The sequence below is a fragment of the Mustela erminea genome, chromosome 10 (assembly GCF_009829155.1).
Source record: "Mustela erminea isolate mMusErm1 chromosome 10, mMusErm1.Pri, whole genome shotgun sequence".
Taxonomy (NCBI): Eukaryota; Metazoa; Chordata; class Mammalia; order Carnivora; family Mustelidae; genus Mustela; species Mustela erminea.
Genome location: NC_045623.1, coordinates 52,617,979 through 52,642,326, shown reverse-complemented (window position 1 = coordinate 52,642,326; position 24,348 = coordinate 52,617,979). Strand labels below are relative to the sequence as shown.

General features: G+C 36.8%; 1 protein-coding gene across 10 annotated transcripts in view; it reads left to right on the top strand.

The window, feature by feature from the left end:
- Positions 1 to 511: 511 nt before the first annotated feature.
- The window catches only part of LRRC7 (leucine rich repeat containing 7), a 559,049-nt gene continuing 535,212 nt past the window's right edge, over positions 512 to 24,348 (top strand). For 8 of the 10 annotated variants that reach the window (XM_032301472.1, XM_032301475.1, XM_032301471.1 and 5 more), the window contains exon 1: positions 513 to 800. In XM_032301472.1, coding sequence (XP_032157363.1) covers positions 799 to 800 — 2 coding nt within the window. In that variant the 5' untranslated portion in view covers positions 513 to 798. Of the gene's footprint in view, positions 801 to 24,348 lie in introns of all 10 variants that reach the window. The other 2 variants (XR_004276033.1, XM_032301474.1) reach the window with 1 other exon arrangement.

Sequence of the window (24,348 nt, the reverse complement as noted above, 5' to 3'; positions counted from 1 at the left end):
GAAGCAGCTGCAGCTGGTGTCGTCGGAAAAGGGGGTGGGAAAAAAGAGAGGGGGCGGGGAGAGCGGGGAGACACAGCCAAGAGCCACGAGCAGCGTCTCCTCGCCTGCCAAGCCTGGCACCTGTGCGTCGAGCCACTGCACGCAGGAGGACCCCCACTCCGGGCGAACCCCGGGCTTGAAGCCACCGACACCCAGTCCCTGGGCAGCGGGTTCTCGCCGAAGGGACCTGCAGCCACCTACAAAGACCGCCGCCGTCGCCTGCAGACCCGGGAGCGCTTGGCTCTTCAGAGCCGCGGCTGCGCCGGGTCCCCGGGGATTCTCGCCCAGCAGCAGGCAGGGTGTGTTAGAGTTGGGTGCAAGATTCGCCTTTTCTGCTCGTCTTTTCTCCGCCTGGAATTTATTGTCTGTGGAGCCTTTTGGGGGTGGGGAAGGAGCTTCGCCTCCGCCACCGCCGCCGCCGCCGCCGCTGCGGTCGCTAGCGCGGCGCGCAGGGCAGGCGGAGGCAAGGGAGTGAATGCGCTCCTGCCTTCCCGGGCAGCGCTTTGGGCTTCCCCTCGGCCGCTTCCCGCCGGAACCTCTCCAGCGGTCCACCTGAAGGGCAGCAGCATCATGGTCTAACGCGGCACCTGCCTGGAATCCCCTTTCTCCTGGTCTTCTTCCACCTACTCCACCCCTCCTCTCTTCCTGCGAGGACCCTCGTGCCCACTCCACTGCGGACCCCCGAACACTTTAAGGAATAAGCGTTGGCAGCTGCACGATTCACTCTCTCCAAAACCTCATGGGCAGTTTCTCCCGGCGATGTGAGTAGCACACTCTTGCTTCGTGTCGGGGAGGGAGGTTGCGGGGGGGGGGGGTCGCCGTTTGTGGCTTCGGTGACAGTGAGCGCCCGAGGTGTGGGACACAAGCGCCCGCGGGGAGGGGGGCGGGGGTGGGAGGACAAGAGCCTTCAGCGCTCTCCGGGGAGCTGCTCGCGAGGTGGCCCGCGGAGGCGGCGGGGATGTGGTAGGTTGCGGAGCATTTGGAAATGGGTGCTAGCTGTGTGGGTGCATGGGAGCACCGAGTGGCCTGGGCTGGCGGGAGACCCTAAAGGGTTACATACTGCGAAAAGGAAAGGTAAAGAGCGAGTGCTGGGCGCCGGTACTGGGACCATTGATCTAGCCAAGGTAGTCTTAGCTCCTCTTGATTATCTTGGGTATCTTCAGTGAGCTTTTTCTCCGAGGTATCTGGAGGATGAAGCGCCCATTTGATCGTCTCTCGCTATCTTTCTCTGTTTCACACACACACCGCACACACACACACACACACACACACACACACACACACACACACACTTGTGGCAGGTCGCATTTGTTCCTTTATCTTGGACGGTGTAGCATTACTGTTTGATGTCCGTTTGTTTGGAAAATGCAATTAGAAGATCTTTATGCCTTGGGGATTGAAGGGAAAGGGTGGGGTTTGGGGAATGGAGGAGAAGAGGAGTATGACAGATTGGAGGACAGAAAGAAGTGGGGGAGCAATGGAGTGAAAGCTTTTCCAGAGAGTCAGGGAGAACGATACCTCTCTCCCCCTAAGCCAGACAACTCCTGCCCACACATCTCCTTTGTGTTGCAAGGCGAAGCTGGTGAACCTGCACTATTCCCAGTCCCAGAGCTGGGCCCCCTTCAGCATCTTGCATCCTTCTCTTAGACTCATTAAGGATGCAGGACTAGTTTCGGATCCTAAGATGAAAGAGAGAGGGAAGCACATTAACATTACGGTAATCATGGCATCCTGGCTCACGGACAATTAGATTGGTTCCCGAAGGTCTCTAGTCTTACTGTTTGCCGAGTCAGGAATGCGGGTGAGGGGATAAGGGTTGAACAAAATGCCTTTAAAAATAGTGTGACTTCATAACGGCGATGGCTGCAAAACTGCTTCATTATACTACTTCTTGGCCATCAGGGCTGAATAAAGGACCCGCCTCCGCCCTCTCCCTCACTGTCTCCTCCCCACCAAGTCACAAAGCGAGCGGGCTGGGCGAAAGGGCGCAGCGCCAGGCAGAAAAGGGAAGGGGTCACTTTCACAACTCCCGGGAATCGGCTTCAGAATGGAACCATCTGCGACTCCCACGTTCCTTTCGAAGTTCTCCTTCAAAAGGGATTAGAAATGATGCAGGGTGTGTGTGTGGGGGGCGGGGGGATGGTCAGGGAGGCATAAAGGTCCTCCACCTGCTCTTTCTGATTACTTTCCCACCACACTTTAAACACATCGAGTTTACCTGCCGTGGTAACTGGGTCAGTACGTAAATATGTGTACCTGTCTACGATGAAATGTGGCGGTCTTGATAAATGAAAAACAATTCGTATGTGATCACATTTTAACCTTGGCAAAATTTCTAAGCACAATAGAGATTTTATAGCGTGGGCGAGAAGAGTGCATTCCAGCGAAAGCAGGACACGTGATCTCTCCGACGGGAGAGAGACAGTATTAGGAACTCGATTTTCTTTGTTCCAGGCTGAGCCTATGTGATGCTCAGCATCCGGTCGCTTAAGTCCTCCAATTAGAGGGAAAAATAATAAAGTTGACCAGGGGCGAGAATATAAGGTAGAAGAGCACAGGTAGACACGTACCTATGAAGGGTTTGAACCTTCTCTGCCGCCCACTTCTCCATTTTTACCGCCCACTTCCCGTCCCACCCCTCGCCCCAGCTAGTCCCCTATTTAAAAGTGAGGCATTCCTTCCGGGAGACGTGGCAGAAAAGTTCTTCAGCCCCGGCACACGTGGGTTCTCCAGTGCCTCAGAACCTGCTGCTATTCGCAACAGATTCTGCTACCTCCCCAGCCCGTGTCACGCCTCCATCCAGGCGTCGAGCTGACTTCACCGACTCCAGGAAAATCAGCCCAAGATCTTTTTGCAAAAGACAGTAGACGAGGTCAAATCTCTGCTTCCTGAAAATCATTAATCGCACCTGGGCAAGGATGAGAAAGTAGGGATGTTAGAATGCTTTTATTTTCCCTTGAAAATAAGAGTCCGTAGGGCTAAAGTATATTGAAATGAGTGGGTAGCAGTATTTGCACTTGGACTCCAGGGGAGATGTCTGCAGGCTTGTGAAATAGTCCCGAGGTGTGATTATTTATTAATTTCATGGAAGTAGAACTTGTTCTAGACCCACCATTTAAATAGAGTTACCTGACCTGGAGATTTCTTATTTCCTTTTTCGCTCCGTGTTTTATAAGCCATCTTAATGGGTTGAAGTTTTTAAAATGCGGGCTATTTCTGTACTATACTGCATTGCATCATATAATATGTGGTGGTAGGGAAAGCAGAGTCAATTTCCATGACATATTATGAAGTGAGAGTTCTTTATACATATTTTTTTATACTTCACCGTCCAAGAAAAGATGTGTACTTACCATGGCAACCCTTCTATTCTCCATCACGTGTGCCTGCACATATGCAGCTTCAGAATTAGAAACAACTTCTTAAAGAAAGAAACCTGGTCCAGTTACAGTAGCCATGTTTTATTCAGAATTTCAGCACTGCTTTAGGCTGGCATTAAAATTTTCTTAATTAAAATCTTATAATACTTACTTTTGTAGGAAGTATTCCTACAAAAATGAAGTATTCCTACAAAGTCCTTTTAATTTTTCTGCTTCCTTTATAAAATACAGAACATAGCTTAAAGTTTTTGTGTGTCTAAATTTTTGTTTGCTTTTGGAATTAAAAAAAATTGTGAAGATACACGTAAATATACTATGAATTTTTATCATTTATGAACGTCATTAAAAAACTGTCTTACCCATATGAGGGGTATTGCTTAGTTCTCTCTTATTTGCAGTTCATAGTGCATGGTAATATTGATATAAAAACTTGGTCTCTTTAATCATGACTTAAAGCCTTTAAAAATTTGAAGATAAGTTACATTTTAACTTGACTGATAACTTGATAATTGATGTATCAAAATTACATCATAGGATGACTATGGTCTTAACAAAAGAATAGATCACACATTCCATGACATTACAACTTCATTCCATATCCAAATTAATAGAATACACAAAGACTAACTATTGGTGAATTACCACTTGAATTATTTCTGGATTCCTCTTACATTTTCTTCTTTCAATAAATTATTTTATAATTTTCAGAAAATTCTTCATTTAAAAAATATATGCTATTCATTGAGTATAACAGCTGTAGCAATCACACCATCAATAAAAGACATTATTTGGAAATTTGTTCTCTCCAGTAACAATGACTGCTTTGTAGAGTACTACCCATATTCTTTTTTGGGCCAGTCATGTGAATTTGCAATGTCCCCAGGAAGATCATTAATTCAAATCTGTGACACAGAACAGACCTTTAGTTTGTGCCAAGCCAAATGGCCATTAAGTAGTTCATATTTCCAAGGAAATTACTTGGAGATGACTCTAGGATCTTCTGAGAACCCTGAAGTCTTTTTTTTTTTTTTTTCCATCTCTTAAAACTAGGGCCACATCACTACTTAATGGAGAGGTTTTAGTACCTCAGGATTTTAAAAAATTGAATTTTAATATTAAAATGACAATTTGACCATATAGTATAACAATTAAATTCTATTCTGAGGACACACAAAAGCAGACAGGGGAGGCAAAGATGGTAGTTTCTGCATGTTTGTTAAAATACTGAATTGTGAACTGTCAAGGAAGACTCAAAAGTGGCACTGTAAATCAACAGTGTTTGGAAGAGGATGACCCCAAATCAATAATATTTTTCCTTTATGTAGTTTTTAGGCATGTTTGGTTAATCAGGTTTGAATCATTACAAATAGTCATATTTTATAGAAACTGCTCTAGTGAGTTATCCTGAAGTAGTGAAAGAGGAGTAAGAAAACTTTAGAAAACTAGTTTTCTTACTTCTAGAATAAACATCGATCTTTGGTAATATAATTAGTCGCTTTTAATGCTATAAAATTGAGGTAGTAATAATCTCTGATTTATAATTCTAGTGCATAGCCAATAAGACGACAAAGTGGTGCATGAGGAGTGATTTGGAAATACTTTAGAGGAGTGGGACATAAACTTTTTGATACAAATCAGTTTTTCTATAGTAATGTTTGTGTGGGAGGTGTTGTATATTGTGATGGCATAGTACATTTTTAAGGTGTGCCATTGAAAGTTAAACATATCTATTTCCTATCTTGGAATTAAGTGATTATGCTCAGAAATCCATGAGCTTTTGTGATCAGAAGCCATTCTTTGTCATCTTGCTTCCCTTAACATAGTGCATGAACTATAATCATAATTATAATAGCAGTTACCAATTATTAAACACCTATCATAATTCAGATGCTTTACTTCAAAATAGTCATAAAATGCATTATTATCACCATTTGAAAGATTACAGAATTAAGGTTCAGTGACAGAAATGACAAGTCCACATCACACAGCTAGAAAGTGATAGAGCTTTATATCTAGATTTGGCCTCTGTACCTTTTTCTTCATACTATGCTCTCTCCCTCATAAACATAAATGAACACTTGTTAAATGACTGAAATCTATAGATCATAGAGTTATTCCTAGTAAATAAAGAAAATTTAATATTTTGAAAAAGCTTTTCAAAGATATTTACATATTTGGTGATAAAGCACTATATTACTTTTGTGACCACAATTTAATATGGTACAGAAGATCTGCTGCTTATCTTCCTGATAATTAATTCATGACAGAAACATTTAATAAGCTATTAGAATCTGTCATATAAATGTACATTAAGGAAGTTTCCAATAAAGCAAGTTTTAAGTCAAGAGCTGTCATCTCTACTTTGAAACTGTGATGATATATTTGATATATAATCCCCTGGAGAGGTATGTGCTATTTAAATTATTAACCATAATAGAAAATTATCATTTATTATTCAATGACACATGGAAAAAATATTAAATAAATTTAATAACCCGAAGGATTTCCTGCATATACTCATTTTCATTACATTGTTCACTGCTTGATAAATTACTTAAAATCTATACAAAATTATTATTTTACTTTAATACACATGGAGGCAATTGCAGTTACCACAGATGAAGTATTGGAATTTATGTTAGCATTAACATGATCTGTTTAAATATTTTAACAATAGAGTAAATGCTTACATTGTTAAAAGGAACTCATTTACTTTCTTCTTAAAGATGTGGTTTCTTCAGTTGTGTCAGGGTATTTTTGCCCTATCTGAAGTTCAGTAAGATGGAGAGCATATTTAACATCAGAAGATAGTGATACCATGCCCAAAGTCGTAGCATAACGAATTTGTTAAAGAACAAGGGAATTGTAGAACGTGTGTTTGTGTGTGTGTGTGTGTTTGTGTGTGAGAGAGAGAGTTCAGTTAGAGATAATTGAATTTGTGTTATCCAAGAGATAAACACGTGAGACATTATAAGTTTCAATTCAATTATGGAAAAGAGGTAGCTGACCTGAAGAGAAAAATACTGGTAGTATAAGTACTATCAGTATCATTGGGAAATTTTCACAGGGCGAGAGGAAATTTTCACAGGTGGTATGGTGAAACACAGTCCTCGCAGAGGAAATGGTGAGAAAAACAGTTGAAAATGAGCTGTTTGGCTTACCTCACCAAGAAAAATTACAATTTTTTAAATACTATTATCATATTGAAAGAGATAAAGATAATTTTGGGTAGTGGCAAAATGTCCTATAGATGTCTGGCTGCATTATCAAATTTTTTGGTAGTAGCAAGGCAAGAAATAAACTTTCCTGAGATAGTGCTTAAGTGTTATGAAGACTGTGTTGCACCAAAAAGAAGAGTAGGGGACATAAACCTAAAATGTGTCAGGTGAATTTAAAAAATTAAGGTGACAGTGCAACTAAAATTATTTCAAAGTGAAAATAATTAGATTTCTTGAGTAGTAGCTTCTTGAGTATTCTGAAGTGAATATATTCAACATTGTAGCTCTTTTCACAAATGGGCATCTTACAGAGTTGTGTGGGATGAAGATGCCCCTCAGAATACGTATTCTGAGCACTGATACCACATTAGATATTTACTCTGGTGTTATTCTGAGTCAGTGTAATTCAAGACATGAAAAAATTTTCTTCCTTACTTCAAGTGTGATTAATTTCTTAAGACAATTATAAAAGCTATTGTAATTAAATTAAATACCTATTTAAACTTTGAGTGATTGTTAAATATTAGCAATGTCCTTAGGGTAATACCATATTGAACATTGGCATACCACACACATACACATACAGCTATAATTGCTCCATTTTGCAACACACACAGACACATGCACACACGCAGACACACACACAGAGAACTATAATCTTATTTCATGAGTTCATAACACTTTAGAGATAGCAAGGTCTCTAGTTGGTCCTATTTTACGAAAGAGGAAACTGAGCCCTGCTAAGTTTGTTTTCTTGCTCAAGGGCACATAGCTGTTAGTGAGAGAAATAGAAATAGAACCAGATCTCTTGGCTCCCAACCTCTGCCAGTAAAAAAATCACACTCTTGGAACAATTGGAGTCCTTTACATTTGAGAAAAAGGAAATAGGGAAAAGAAGCTTAGCCCAAATAAATCCAGTTAATGAAACCAGCCAATATGATGACCCTGTCCAAAATGCATCTCTTTCTCATGTCAATTTGGCCTGAATTTTGGGCTATGTGTTTTGGATGATCATCTTATCTTACCATTTTGTTTTGACTGTCTAAGCAGTTTAATACTATAAATTTCATGTCTATTAGCTATTTTACTTTTTAAAGATACCTTTATTTAAGAAATATGGAATTAATTTCACTCATATTAAACCATTCTAAATTTGGATGCTATGTCCTTTTTAATGAAAATTAAAGTGTTCTTTTAAATTATTGATCTTTTTAATGTAATACCCACTAAATTAGTGTTGGATAATGAAGAAATTTTTAATTCATTTTACAAAAATGATTTACTTCCTAAATTTGCTAATTTCATTAAGGATCAATCACTGAGGTTTCTTACCAAAAAATAAGAATGATTTGAATGGAGGTTAGGACTTTCTATATAATATTGTCTTAGATTTTGATAAGAAAAAATTTTAGTCAAGAAAACAAAATGTAATACAATAGGAATTTGTGAAGCATATTCATTTCTGTGAATATTTTTGCATTACAAAATTACATTTTGAAGTGTCCTTTGAAATAACAAGTTCCCTCTTACTGTTAAATAGCTGTTTATATAACTCTTATGGCTTAATTCTCTTTCATGAAATAAATTTGAAATAAATACTTCTCACTTAATTTTTTTCTAATGCTAAAATTCTGAGTCCACTTTATCAAGAATTTTGGTTACTGGGAAATTTAGGGCAGGATTTTTTTTTTTTTTTAACTTACTGCCAAAACGTATTTGCAAAGATAATAAAACACCTTGGAAATTATGATCTACATCTCTTAAAATATGCCTTTGGTTCATAAGCAATGACATAGAGAAATATTTACAAACTAAAGTATTGATTTAACAAGATATACCTACATACTTCACATCTAAGGACCCTCTTTAAAAGACAGATTAGAACTTTTTAGTGCCGCAATGATGTTTAAAATTGCAGAAAAACCATGATGACTAAATTAGTGCATTACATATCAGCACATTAGCTATGCTTTTCATTTGTAAAATGGTTCTTATTCATGCCAGCTTTCAGTGTACTGTTCTGGGACTCGTGGGTGTGATAGAACGGAACATATTTCTGTATCTGTGAATATAATCCCACACACCATTTTACATGACAAAATCTGAATGTCCTAAAACTTGGTGTTAAAGATAAGACAAGATGTCAACCTTCACCAGTCGAGGATTTGAATTGCCTCCATAATAATACCGTTTTATCTTTCCAAGTATCTAACTTTATTTAAAGAGATGTTATTTAGACGTGTAATACAAGGAGTATGCATGTTTGTGTTTGCTTCCTTACTTGCTTACTTAACCTGCTTTCTTGCTTTTTCTACTTCAACATAGCTAAGATTTGCTTGATGCAGACAATAAACAAGCTGCCGAAACTAAAAAACAGTAGACATTAACGTAGGATATGAACAAAGGAGGAGAGGTGCAAAGGTGAGGTGTCTTTGCACTTTGGAACAAGAAGAAACGAGCAGAACTGCAACACACATCCATTTTCTATGTAAAAATCATAAATAAAACAGTATTTATTAATAGTTAATATAGATTAACAGGATCACATTCTATACTGGCATAGGGTACATGCTCATTTATGAAAGTATGTTGGAAAAACTAGGGAGATGGTAATTGAGGATCATTTCTCTTGAAGTTTACAATGTGCTGGTGGTCTAAAAAAGTTAGAACAATCTTTGTATAAACAGTGTTTAATGTCTGTTTTTCCTAAATATAATGGTATATATGTCAAGCTCTTAGTTCCAGGTACACTTTTGGTAGATCACTCCCTAATCTACAAGGGCACTTGTCTTCTGAGTGGGCCAAGGGCACTTGTTTTCTGTAGCAGTTATAAGGTATATACTTTCTCTAATATTTAAAAATTAACATGAATTCAGCCCTGAAGACATGGTAGAACAGTGACTGCTAACAGAATAACTCTCTGCGATCAGTCTTGAGGATGCCCTTGGCACTCTTTTTGGCTCTGCATGGGGCCAGGACAGCCACAAGCCTCGAGGGTGTGTGTTCTTTGCATGTATAAAATTATCCATAATTTTAAGAATGTAGTGTGTTCTTAATCTTCTTCCCCTTTTTCCTGATAGAATTTCTTTTTATTTGATCATGTGTGAAAAACAGAAAAAGACAGTCGAACGTGGATTCGGGGAGTATGGATGAATATTCTGTCTTAAATGTTACCTAATATTTCTCATATTATTGCTTAACAATGGGCATAATAGTGTTATTAGTGGGTATAGAAGATAGAACATTTTATTGGGAGTCAAGAATTACAGTCTGATGCTCACATTATAAAAACTAATATGATAGCTTCTGGTATTTGCACTGAAAAGGAAGATAACAAAAAAACTATGCTGCTACTTGAAGAACTGCTTGAAGCATTTTGTGGTCCCTTCTGGATCTGAATCAAGTTAGAAATTTACCCTTTAGCTGAGTAAAGATCATTGTAAAGTTGATCAGTTCTTTTTAGAGTGCTTGTCTGAATGAGAAATATATAGGATGTTGATGTAGTTTAATGAAACTTTAGAGTTCCTTGATTAAGCTTTCTAAAATGGTCCCCCTTTTTAAAGATTATATGTTTTGTGTGTAGTTGGTCTTTTCAGGATAATTCAATATGTGAATATGTGTCATTCTTAGCATTGTTAAGTAACTGTTTTCTTGAATGACTATCTCCAAAACCACCACCTATATAGTAGCTTACTTGATTTTTTTTTTTTTCATCCCTGGCAAACTAGCTCACAGCATAGCACAGAAAAAGTGCATGTTGTGCAAATGAATGGTTTCACTTATGCTTCTGAATTTTTCTAAATGACTCTTGTAGCCATTGGTATTCCCTTCGATTTCTTTTTCTCTTTTCTTTCTAAGACCATCATGGGATTTTTTAAAAAGTTCTTATTTATTTATTTTTCAGAGAGATAGAGCACACAAACAGGGGGAGCAACAGGCAGAGGGAGAAGCAGGCTCCCCACCAAGCAAGGAACCCCACTTGGGGCTTGATCCCAGGACTCTGGGATCAAGACCTGATCCAAAGGAAACACTTAACCAACTGAGCCACCAAGTCACCCAGTATCATAGGATTATACTTCCCAGTTCATCTTTGATGTGAGGCATGGCAAATGTCTTAATTTGGCCAGTGCAATAGGAGCAAAAAGTGAGGAGTCTCTTGAATAGAAGAATTTATGGCCTTGTACGCTCTTTGTTTTTTCCTGATATAGTAGTTATAGAGGCATGTGTCATGATGTACCCTCTATCAATCAGCATGGTCCCTGAACAACACCACCAAATAAAGTCATCCCTGCACACATGTATTCAATACGTATCATGAACAAGAAATAAAGTATTGTGTTAAGATTTGGGGCTGGAGGTATTGTTAACCTTTTACTCATTTACTGAATGAAATTCTAGGGCAGGTGAAATCCTGATGTCCAATTTATGGGATTACAATTATAGGGACATTATCCAAACATGCCTTTATTTAGAATTTAATACTAAAATGCATTCTATTTAATGATTGATTAAAATTATAACAATTAGCAAAGTTATTTTTGAAAAACACAAAGGTCAGTCTACTTGAGAAAATTTTAAGGTTTCAAGCACTTCGACTTTCTCAATTTTTAATTTAGTATACACTCATATTTTGGTACCCCGGAAGTTCAAGAACTTTGCTACTATTCTTGTACAGTGCAGTAACCCTTCCTCTGATTTGTAAACAAATGAATTTTTTTATATTTGATATATTTTTTCCCATTCTGCAGATGGTTGGAACAATATTTATAATAAAAAAACCATATCCATTGGAAGCTGCAAAATTTTCTCCATTTGATAAATTTTATATGTTTAGGTATTAATTAACTAATTCATTCTAGATATTTATTGTGCTCTTTTTCTGTGCCAGAACCTGTTCTAGTCAAGGCTGATTACAAATGTGACCCCTGTTTCCATGGCACTAATAGAGTATACAGACATTAAATAATCATTCTAGGGATATAAGAATTTCAAGTTATGCAAAGAACTAAGAAGGATAAGACCAAGGTCCTAAGAATGAATATAATAAAGTCTGAGCAGGAGAAGTAGCATCTCTCAGGAGCTGTTATTTAAATAAGACCTCAAAGATGATAGAAGTTAGCCAGGCAAAGGGAGGAATCAGGAAACTTTTAGGCCAAGCAAATGGCATATGCAAAGACTGTAAGTCAGGAGGAGATGGTGTGCTGGAGGGCAGAGTGATTGGAAAGAAGCTGGTGTGGCTGGATATTAGGGATCAGATGAAGACTGGTATAAAATGAGCCAGGTGTGAGCCAGATGATCTCAGGATTTATTGACCAGGTTAAAAGTGTAAGATTTTTTTTTTTATCATACATCCTATGCAAAGTCATGAAGCATGTTTAAATGGAAGAGTGGTTATGAACTGATTGATATATTTAAGTGATCATTTGGGCAGCTATGTTTACAATGTATTAGAAGGCCAGAGTAGAAGTAGGGCTTTGTAAATTAGGAGATGTTTACAGTAGGTTGGGCAAGACTTTAAGGTGTCTCAAGCTAGGATTATGGTAGTGGAAAGGAAAAAGGTGGCTAGAGCTGAGATGTGCTTTGTACAACCTATTGGATTCGTTGCTGAATTGATATTGGGAGATGGCTAGTAAGTAAAAGTGTAGTATCAAGACCTAGCGTAAGATTTCTGACAGGAACAACTGGATACACACAGGAACAATTTCTTGTCTGGGGAAACTTGGAGAGGGAGCTAATCTATTCAAGTACAACTAGAATATTGACACTAATACAAAGGAAACTGAATAAGTGGCTGACATATTGAGGAAACATGAATCAGTGCATCAATTTATAAAATGAAAAATCCCTATATAAAAATTACTGGAAATGTAGTGAATACTTTTGTGGTGGAAACAATTAAAGCTGCTTTTTTTTTTTTAAGGTGTTATTTATTTATTTGACAGAGATCACAAGTAGGCAGAGAGGCAGGCAGAGAGGGAGGAAGGGAAGCAGGCTCCCCACTGACCAGAGAGCCCGATGCAGGCTCAATCCCAGGATCCTGGGATCACGACCTGAGCTGAAGGCAGAGGCTTTAACCCACTGAGTGACTCACCTTATATTGCTATCATAGTTTTCTTCTAATTATTCTTTGGCATGAAAAGAAAACATCAGTGCATATCCTTTCCTTCTGAATTCTAGTTTCTTCCATCTTTCTCCATTATGCTTTAAAGTTTGAAAAGAACCATCTACTCCTGATACTTCTATATTTGGTTTCCTAAAATGAGCAAAATGTTATTACCCATTGGTAGCATTTGTTTAAACAACTCATCTCAAGTACTTTGTAGCACCTTGTAGCTCTGTAACTATCCAGGTATCCATACTGTGGACTTCTCCGGGCAAGGCCTCATACATTTGCAAGTTATCTCTGTGTGCTGTCCCTTTACTAGAGGCCTTTACCTTTATGATTTCCTGGCACAAAGTTTTGTCAGTTAAGACACACTGTAAGTTGCTGCGGAGAGTGCATGTATAGGTGATAATCATTCATTCATGTACATATTATGGATACATTCTTTAGGAATGTGTTCAGCTGCAAGTAACCAACACTTAGTGGCTTAATTGAGTGAGATAGTTATTTTACTCCTCCTTCCAGTTAGCATTTGCAGCGGTAACCAACAAGCTAAAACTTTCAGTGGCTTACAACCACAGAGATTTATTTCTCACTTGGAGATGTGTGGGTAGCCACAATCCTGCTTGGCTGTGTTCACCGAGTCTTCCAACCTCCAGCATCCAACCTGAAGGAGTAGCCCTTATCTGGGATGTGTTGTTCCCCTGGAAGAGGGCAGGAACAGGAGGCCACACTAGCCCATCAAGTTCCATGAAATCTTCTACTCACACACAGCATATTTTGTGTTCTTTCACTTCTGTTGGCCACAGCAAGTTACACAATCAAGAGTGGCATGGAAAGAGAATAGACGGCTAAACATCCACGCTAGGATTAAGGCTCAGTAATGCTGTTAGGAACTCTGAATCTTTTCCAATTATTGCCTACCTTCATAGTGTTCTCAGCACTTACACTCTTGAGTTTTCCTACCTTAACATAATTGCCTTCAGGTGGACTGGCACCAAAGATGAGAGCGACAATGGGTATCAACTGTGAGTTCTCTAGTCTCTCTCTTCTTTGGTGGTTTTTTTTTTTTTTTAAGATTTTATTTATTTATTTATTTGACATGGAGAGAGATCACAAGTAGGCAGAGAGGTAGGCAGAGAGAGAGAGAGAGAGAGAGAGAGGGAGAGAGAGAGAGAGGAGGAGGAGGAGGAGGAAACAGGCTCCCCACCAAGCAGAGAGCTCCATGCAGGGCTCAATCCCAGGACTCTGGGATCATGACCTGAGCCGAAGGCAGAGGCTTTAACCCACTGAACCACCCAGGAGCCCTTTTTTTTTGGTTTTTGTTGTTTATCCTGGCCAGCATGAAGATCTATTTAATACAGTAGTACTTGCAAATACGTTTTGGGTTTTTAGTCCTTTGATTGAGTTGAAATGTATTTTATAAATTTCTGAGATGGATTACTTTTACTCTGTCTTGCTATTACCCTTGCATGGCTATTTTCCTAGCATGTGGCCCTTGGGAAAAAAATAGCATTCATCTTGAAATTTAGATTAATACTAATTTGCTTTTAGCTTGGAGAAACAGAATTTCTTTCAAAGTACTGAAGTTTAGTTATGAAATAAAGTTTTATTTTTTAATGAAAACCTGGAGGATCTGTGGAATGATTTAGATTTTAAGAATGGATATACTTTGGAGTTTTTGAGATTACACTCAGTTGATAAAGCTATAATCTGAAATTCCCTTTAATGTTTAAACCTTATATATATATATATTTTTGTTCGTGTCCACTTTACCTAGCACCTTGAATTAATACCATTATTTCATGAACCATCTTTTCACAAAGAAAATTTTTAGTTTTTGTTTTGTTGTATTGACAGGTGGAATCACTTAAATTGAGAGTATTTCTAATTAAAATAAATTCTTCAAAAATAAACAGATTAAATCATTCATGTTGAACTTCCTTGGGTGTTTTTTTGAAACCACTTGGACTCCTACTTTGGATGGTAGCACAATCTCCACTAGATGAGTGGTTTTCAAACACTTTTATAATTGTGGCACTCTTTTAGCAAATGAAATAGCACAAACAACCCCAATGCATAAAAGACAAGTAAGACTGCTGTGCTTGAAAATTATGTTTTATATTCAAGAATTATCATGCCAAAGTATAATTATTTTATAATCTCTCACTTCCTTTTTTAACAGAAAAAAATACTTTACCCCCAATTGAGGAAATTGCAAGAAAATGTAGATATCATTTAATTTCAGCTGCAGATTACGAACAAATTTAGAGTCAAGCAAAGTCATTTGAATTGTTCAATGAGTATAAGTAGGGCTGCGTTGCATTAGCTCTTCATTTTTTTCTTCGATTGTCAAAGGGTGATAATATCCACACAAAAACTCTCAAGAGGGTTTCACTTTATCACACCAATTATCAGTGTATATTTGAGGCTTCAAGACAGAAAGTATTTGGGACTGCCAATTCTGCCTCTTAATGAATATCTTCTGTGCCCAGCTAAATAAGCAAAATTGTAGAGAAAACACAACTCCAGGATAATCTGAAGCAGATGAAAAGACTCATTTTGTTGAATACAGCTCATTAGGATGGTTTTGGTTTTTGTACTTGTTGGACCTTGAGATGACTTCTCCCATCCTAAATATCCTATTGAGGCAGTTTTCACTTTTTGTGAAAGTGGACTCCAGGCTGAGCAGCAAAAAAAAGGTTCAGAGGCAAAGGTAAACAGAATGATTATTTCTTTTCTCTACTATCATATATGCCAAAAATATTTAACAGTTTTTTGGGGGTCTTCTATTTTAGATACCTGTCAAAATTTAATTTTTCTGGCATCTGTGGTTTAGTGACATGCATAGTTGAATTGCAGGCAGAACAAATACATGGGTTTAAAGTTTCTTATGTTACTTCCTTTCTAGGCAACCTTAGGACAATTATTTTTAACTCTTATATCATAATTCATTAATCCTGAAAATGAATGTAATACTGCTCATTGTAGTTATAGTTGTAGTGATTAAATAATTTATGTAAAAGAAAGTATCTAGCACACCACTGTTATAGTGATATTTTGGACATGTAAGTCATATTTCCTTATCTCCTCCCCATTGACAATAATTTATTGATTTTCCATTTCTTTTGGGATAAAAATAAAGAAGTACTTTTGTTTCTTGTTGAAAAGCTAGAGAGTTAAAGGAAAGTTTTATTACATAAGGATAATTTCATATTGTGGAATATTTTAATCCTTCTTTTTTTCTCCAGGGATACATTTACCACTACTTCAGACTAGATGAAAAATAAAGTTTTTACAAAGATGATAGTCTATATCTTGTGCATACTATATATACATATATATTTGTAAATAAAGCAACTATTATAAAAATAATTCCCATCACATATGGAAGTATCTATGATACAGACATTCATTTGCACCATAAAGATAAAAAGAGAAGCTTTGAAAGAAGCTGCAGAGGTCAGAAATAAGTTGTGGGCCATCACAGTAATAAACATTTCTTAGAAGTACAATATGTGATAAAGCACTTGCAGCCTGTTAAATGAGGGCCACTGACCTTGTCAAAATGACATAGCCAGCCACCGGGGAATTCAGAAAGAGCTATATGAACTATTACCAGGAAATACATCCCTCTAAAATATTTAATTAGCAAACTGTTCCATTGTTCATCTTATATATTTTATGAGATCATGGCTTTGGTTTCTTTATACCACAAATATGGTTAATGTCAACTAGAGGAAAATCTTTGCTTACAAAAATGATTCTTAAAATGGAAGGACTGTGGATTCTTATATGAATTTGTAGAGAATGGAGGGTGATTGTGGACTTAAATCTACTATTGTTTAGCGGAGGTGCTAAGAGCTGATCTGCCATTCAGCCAGGCTTATTGTCTCCCTTTATATTAGATGATAAACCAAAATTCCAAAATAAATGTAAGTTTTTGTCAGTTTAAAATACTGCCCCACTCAGAAGTTGTTTTATTGTTGTCCTTGTTCTGCCTGCCTGCTTCCTAGTGTGTAAGAATTTAGTGTATTATTGTAATTGGTCTTTCGGACTTTAGTCTCCCTCACCCATCCATCAAGGTAATCTTTGTGAGCGCCTCCTTTGCAAAATTAGTTTTTCTTCTGGGAGAGCTCCAGTAGTTTCCCACTGTTTATAAAAGGTCTTAACATCTTAAGTTGAAGCTCACAAACCTTCAGATTCCACTTACAAGTTTCTCAAACTTATTCTCTGCTCCTTCTTTCTGTTTAAACTGAGCTGAGTTCTCCCAAGACACCTTGCTTATGTTCCCCCAAGGAGACATCTTGAGGCGTGGGTGGGACAAAGGCTGTGCAGTTGTGTTTGGTTCTCCATTCTACTCTACCAGTTACGTTGTGAGCTTTGTAGGTCCACAGCTTTCTCCATTCCCCTCTGATTTTGTTTCCCTCTCTTTCAAATGGGAACAACTACAATAATAACTTCCCTCATGGGAGTGTTTTAAAGTTATACAGTATAAGAGACACAGAGTAACAAGTGAAGAGCCCAGCACTGCTAGTCAAGAATTAATCGATGCTAGTTCTCATACCTCTTACTTTATTGAGTACATGATTTCCCTGAAAGTACCAGTGAGTTGCTCAAGGTCATAGTGAGATGCATATTCTATTGATTATGAAGACAACATGAGAAGAGAGATTGTGTAGATTTTGTGGTTAGGAGCAAGGCTTTCAGCTTCAGCTGGTCTGGAACAGGCTCTAGTGCTGCTTCTCCCCCGCTGTGAGACAATGGACAGTTTAGTCTCTCTGAGACACCATTTCTGATCTGTAAAATATGCAAAGTAATCCTGTTCTGATAGTGGAGTAGGGGAGGATTAGATGACATAATGCATGCCACATACTTAAAATAATTCCAATAAGTCTTGATACATGTTATGTATTTTTCATTGTACTTGACAAACAAGTCTTCTCAGTTTATTAGATGCCAATGTTGTTTTTTTAGTCAAACTATTAGTGTAAAAAAGATATTTTTAACGAATGCTATTCTTGGCATTTCAAGTGTTACTTAAAGCTTTCATGTATATTACATATTTCTCTAAAATATAGTCCATTGTCCATTGTTAAGCAATAAAATTAAGATCCTAAAAAATTTCATTCATTGTTAAGCATTGGATTTATCATTTTTCTGAATTCTGAGGAGCAAAATGTAAAGTGAGTGATTCTAATAATTTCTAACACATTCACGCCCTCTTCACAATTATATCTAAATAATGTAATTTGTAGGAGGTATTATTTTCTTGCCTTTAGTCTGTTTACCTGAAGGAATGCATTGTACATATTTGTATACCTTGATGTCTATTGTCTGGAATGTTTTTAAGTTTGCATGTGTTCAAATATGGCATAATATCCTAGACTACTTTACTAATAGATAATGTCTTCTGTCTTAAATCACGTATCTTTAATTATTGTTTCTATTGCTTCCTCAGTTATCCAAACCTGACATCCCTTACTTCTTTCCTCCCGTACTTCTTCTCTTCCTTATCAACATATACTTTATCTTTCCATTTTATGATTTCTAATCCCTAAATAGTTTTCAAGTTCCTTTCCCCTCGTTGGTCCCACTACTGCTCTCCTAGTTCAGGGCCTCTTTAGGTCTCCCGTGCCCTATCGCAGTGGCCCTTAACTTTCGACTATATTGTTCTTCTTCCATTCCAGCCTCGGCGGGGCTCCCTGGCTTTGAGATTTTGTGAAATAACAAGGTCGACTTAGGAGAGTTCTGGTTAAAAACCATCCCTGACTCCCTGTGCTCAGACTCTTTGACATGGATTGCATATACACTCAGTGACTTCTGCCCTAACTCTTCTCCCAAATGCCTTTCATATTCTGACCATTTTGAGCTACTAGAAGCTGCAAAAAACGTACCGTGCTTTGCCCTAAGCCATGGTATCTGCCAGAAATACTGGGAAACTTCTTCTACCTATTTTTTATATTCTAGTTCCAAATGTCACTTTCTCTGTGAAGGCTTTCTATAACTTTTCTCCTTCTACATTCCAGAGAAAATTAGTGGCTTTTTCCCTGTGTTGTGAAAGTAATTTGCACATATCGCCTATCAGAAAGTTGATTCTGTTGTATTTTAATTGTTTATGTGTCTTTTGCAGTAGGAAGGGTTATGGTATCAAAGCTAGCACCTTATTTTTTTTTTTTTTTGTACACTCAGCTCTTAGGACATAGTTCCTATTCAATAAATATTTGGAGAGTAAATAGATAGTGAAAAAATAAATGAACTTGATAAAAAATTGACAACTAACCTGTCTACACATATTACTAATCATTTCAGGCATAATGTGACCAGGTCTATGTTCTAAATTGCCTTTTTCTTCTTGTTATTAGATGCAGATAAAGAATATACTAAACAATTAGTTTTCTACATTGAATATATCAACATTAAGTAAAATAAAACTAGTATACAATAGTGGAGAAAGTATGAGCTTTATCATTGCAAAACCTGGATTTGGGTTCTAGCTTTACTAAGTTATAACTAGGAATTACTAGTCTGGAACAGGCTGCATAATTTTTCTAAGTGTTGGTCTTTTCATCTGTGTAAAGAAGAAGATATTAATATCCATCTCACCATTTGGCCATAAGCATAAAATAAGATTAATATATTAAAGTGTTTTAGAAACTATTAAAAACTAGGTGTTTTTAATTTAATATTTTGATGAATTGAAATTTGTAATTACAGTTCACAAACTCTGATGTGCCAAAATATAACTCTTAAAATCTACTCACACCTTATGTCAAAGTATCTCACAGGGTCTCATTTTGTGTTTGTTGAATTTATATTTCCTTGACAAATTTACCAAGTCAGTTTTTGTCTTAAATAGTATATTCTTCTTTCCTTTTTCTGCCTGCTGCTGCTGGAGTGTGTGCATGTGAGTGTGTAAGTGTGTTTGTGTCTCTCTGGTCTCCCCTGAGCTGAGGTTTCCAACCACTGGGTTAACTGCCCTCATTAAGGTTGCCTTTAACATTTCTGTGTCTCCCTCCTGGACTACTAATAGCTCAGGTATCTGCATTTCATGTTCTCTGCATCTCAGCTCTCCATCTCTATAGACATACCCAACCTTTCATCACTTCATGCTCACCTCAGAGACTTTAAGTTCAGAAACTTTCACAAAGAACTGTGAGGTATGAAGAACTCTATGAGGTGGTCCTTGGCCCCATGTCCATAGAGATCCCTTAGAGTCTTTTGCTCAGAAACCAATTGTAGATTTGGGATGTTTTAAGAAGCTTTTTGGCTTTTAAGGTTATATTTTGAGAAAGAGAAGCACAAGCCCTGAAGAGATGCCATTAAAGCTATTTGGATATTTCTTTCATATCCACCTGAGATTTTAATCCTTATAATGGGATGATCATTAGCCACCTGTGGTGTGCACACACTGGTTTTGTTCACTTTGAGTCATTCTCCCTTCTTACATGGTAAAATGCCTGTTTCCTTTGGGGTAGGAAATCAAATATTAAGTAGTCAAATACTTGTTTGTATTCTGTGGCTGACAGTTACAACTTTGCCATTTCTCCTAGCTTATCCTTGATACCTAATGTCCAGCTTTTGAAATTCCAAAAAGAACCTTTATCTCAACAAGTATTTGGCTTTCTGACTATTGTGCCAGACAAGAGCTTTAAACACTCTATTTTGAAATTTAAGGGTGAACAATAACTTCTTTGTTTTTAGCTATATTCATCTTCTTCCCCTATAATGAAGGCCAGTGGCTCCAAAGTTTCAAGGGACATAGGAGTTATAAAAAGAAAATGTAGGAAAGATTATTATCCATAAAATATCTCCAATATTATATAGCCATAATATTATTAGTCTGTGCAGTTTAGACTTTCTACTGTTTCTTTAAAATAAACTACCAATTATATCCTAAAATTTCCCCCCGAAATAAGGTAACAAATTTGTTTGTTCTATTTGTTCTGTATCCCCAACTAGAGTAGAAATTGAAGACAAAAACTATACTTAATTTCTTTGTCAACAAGCTGGGGCTAATAATATCTATCTTAATCAAGTTACTCTGAGTATTAAATGTGATAATATACATGGAACACTCAGTTAATTCCTAGCATGTGGTCAGTGTTCAATAAATTTAGTTCTCTAATCTTTCTTTCATCTTGTTTCCTTCCATAGCTCTTAACAGAGCTAACTAGTGATCAGAATTAGCAAAGTTTAATAATATTAACAATGATGTGTCCACTAACAATTATAGCTTTATCAGCCAGCTGTGGTGGACTTTTGCAAACTTTGCAGAAGCTTAAGGAAATATGTTTTGCACAAAATAAGCCTACTTCACCCCCCCAAATTGTTGGCAACAGTGGGAACTGAAAAGCTTTTTCTAGAAGTCACCACCACGAGAAGCCGTGAACTAATATTAAATTGACTGGAATGTCGTGAAGAAATGTCTTTGGAGTATTTCGGAAGTAGTGGACATCATGTTCTAGGTTTCTAATTTGATAGTGTGTCCAGTTAATCCTGACAATTCCAGCCATGACCTAGTTGCTTCTGCCACAGATGTGCTATTTATCTCTGAGCATGTGTATTCTAGACAGCTCATTGGTCCAAGCTTAATATCAAATATGAGCTGCAGATATAAAAAACACAAATATACATGATTTTTATGGAAATTTAATCTTCTTACATTCTATTACTCCTGTAGAGATGTAAAGATGGAGAGAAAATAAATATGAAAACATTTAAAAATATAAGATGCAACAAAAATATCATAGATAATCATTTATAATTATTATATTAAGAAGTGGTGTTCAGAAACTATAGGTATTTTCTTTAAATGTAGAAAGCCTTAGTCATCCATAAATTGAAGTTTAATTTTCATTTGATGAGGATGATAATGATTAATTGAAATGGAAAATAAACTCTAAAAAATCCCATGAAAACAGCAAGATATAATCTTTGACCTTTGATTCTGGATAGCATACCAGAGGGAAACGCTGTACTCAGCAGTTATAGGTCTTCCTTTACTTTATTCCTTGCAATTTTCTGAGGATTTCCTCAAAACAGGCAAAAACCAAAAACAGTGATAATCAATGACAAAGAGAAAAAAATTGTAGGGTGTCCAATTAACATGGGAGACCACTTTACATAAGTTTTAGTTCTGTTTGTTCACACCAATATCTAATGTTGGGAACATTTTATATTGCTGCCACATAGAAAGGTTGGGGGTAAGAACTATTTGGCTGAACAGTGGTTGTCTCATAGATGTCAAGAGGAAAAATCTCTACCTGGCAAACATAAATCATACATGCTTTGAAGTAAAACCATATGATCCTCAAATAATCTCCCTATAGAAAAGTATAATAAAAAGAGTAGCTTCTATGATGGATTTACTCTATGAACACTTATATATCTGATCCTTAGCATTTTGACAACTCCCTCTGATTTCATAACCCAGTATCACAGAGATAAATATTCTTTATTTTTCTATATTATCTGGAAATTCACCAGACATCTGTGATTCAAGATTGATGATCCTAACTACCCATTTCTTCATCCAATGACAAAAAAACAAACAAACAAAAAAACAAAAAAAACCTAGATAAAGCAAGGAGTGGACATTTTTATTTTCATTAAAAAGACATTAGCAAATTTATCCCATCTATTTTTACAGTATCTCTTTAAAGTTAATCTACCATCTTACCTCAGTAATACACAAACTTTCCTCATATCTTTGTGTTATCAGTTCTTCTTTTAGTTTTTTCCCTTTCTTATCCTGTAAACACTTACTTAAAAATACATTGATCTAACCATGTTCCCTGTGTATAAGACACTATGTCAAATGCTGGGGATGGACTTACTATCTTAAACACCTTATTGTCTAGAGGAATAAAGACAGTTGAGGTTACTTTGTGCCACATGATACAATAGGGTGGCATAGGTTATCTTGCTTCATAGTCTCTTCTCTCTTCTCCCTCCCTTAAACTCTTCCAGCTTCCCTCCCTCTTCCCTCACACATGCACAATACACACACAAACCAACACACACACACACACACACACACACACACACATCCCAAACCACAAATACCATAGCTCTTCAGTCTTTAAAATGGAGCAGATGTTCCAACTTAATGAAAGTTTTAAATGAAATTAAATCATTATATAAAATCTGCTGATTCAAAAGAACATAAGAACATTATTTGAAAGGGATTAAGAATAAAAAATTTAGAGGGATTATATTTTATTTCTAACAAAAGAATAAAAAGGAAAAAGAAGACAGAACAAGTAATATTTTTTCTCAAAAAAGCTGACTTTTTGGCAACACTTTTTCATTTTCATAACTTTTGAGTTTTAAGTCATTCCACTGTAAGCACTGAATGCTAGCCAAACACCACTGTAAATTTTCTATCTACAGGGCAAAGATTGCCTGATTTGAGTTCAGGACTGAATTTATGGCAGTGAGCATTAGGGAACACTGTAGAAATGTAAGAACTTATATTGGGAATATAAATGTCAGGCATTCTAGACTTAAAAATAGCAGCTAATATAATCAGTTATCAGGCATACTTTAATGACCAACATGTATTTAAGTTTTACAATATCTCTAGGAGAAAGGGAATTTTATCTTCCCAGTTTTACAAATGAAGAAAATGCAGATGTATGATTGGAGAGGATGAGTGATTTTCTCAGGGTCTTATGAGGCAAAGCTATGATCCAAGCCTAGGAATCCTGACATTTAAAAGCTACCTTTTAATGCCTCATAAAGCCTTTAGTTTCTTTTTCTAAAATTTTTATGTAATATTTCTAATTAATACCTTGTTTTATTCTATATACTGGTTTTTCAAAGAATCAGGTTTTCAGAGAATTAAGTTTATTTAGGTGTATAGTATGTAGCATGGAAGAAAGGCTGAGTAAATGCAGCATAGAAAATGAGAGTTTTTTAATTTGGATCATTTAGAAATTTGATTCTTGGAATTTTAGTTAATTGAGAAATAAAGAAGCATACTCTAGTATAAGCAAATTAGTGAAAAATAATTAAGTTCATGAAAAACCCACAATAGAATCCAAGTGGTTTTAATAATAATAAGACTATATTTGGACATCTAACACATGCTTTGTATTATTCTGATTTTAGAAATAATTCACAGGTATTTAAAAGAATGTTTCTTTTTTATTCTTAAGCAAATAGTAGATATTGAATAACTTCTTTGATTTTTAATTTTTAAAAAATATTTTATTTATCTATTAAAGAGAGAGAGAGCGAGAGCGCACAAGTAGGCAGAGAGACAGGCAGAGGGAGAGGGAAAAGCAGCCTCCCCTCCCCCGGCCCCCTGCCCTCACGGAGCAGAGAGCCTGATGTAGGTGTCTATCCCAGTAGGCCAGGATCGTGACCTGAGCCAAAGGCTTAACTGACTGAGCCACCCCAGGGCTTCTATCCTTTGATTTTTAAAAAAATTTACTGACAATTTAAGATGTCATCAAGAGACTTGGGTGCATAAAATGGAATATAAAAGAGTTTTTTTTCCCCAACTTTAATATCCACTTATTTTTTTTTTAAAGATTTTATTTATTTATTTGAGAGAGAGACAATGAGAGAGAGCATGAGAGAGAAGGTCAGAGGAAGAAGC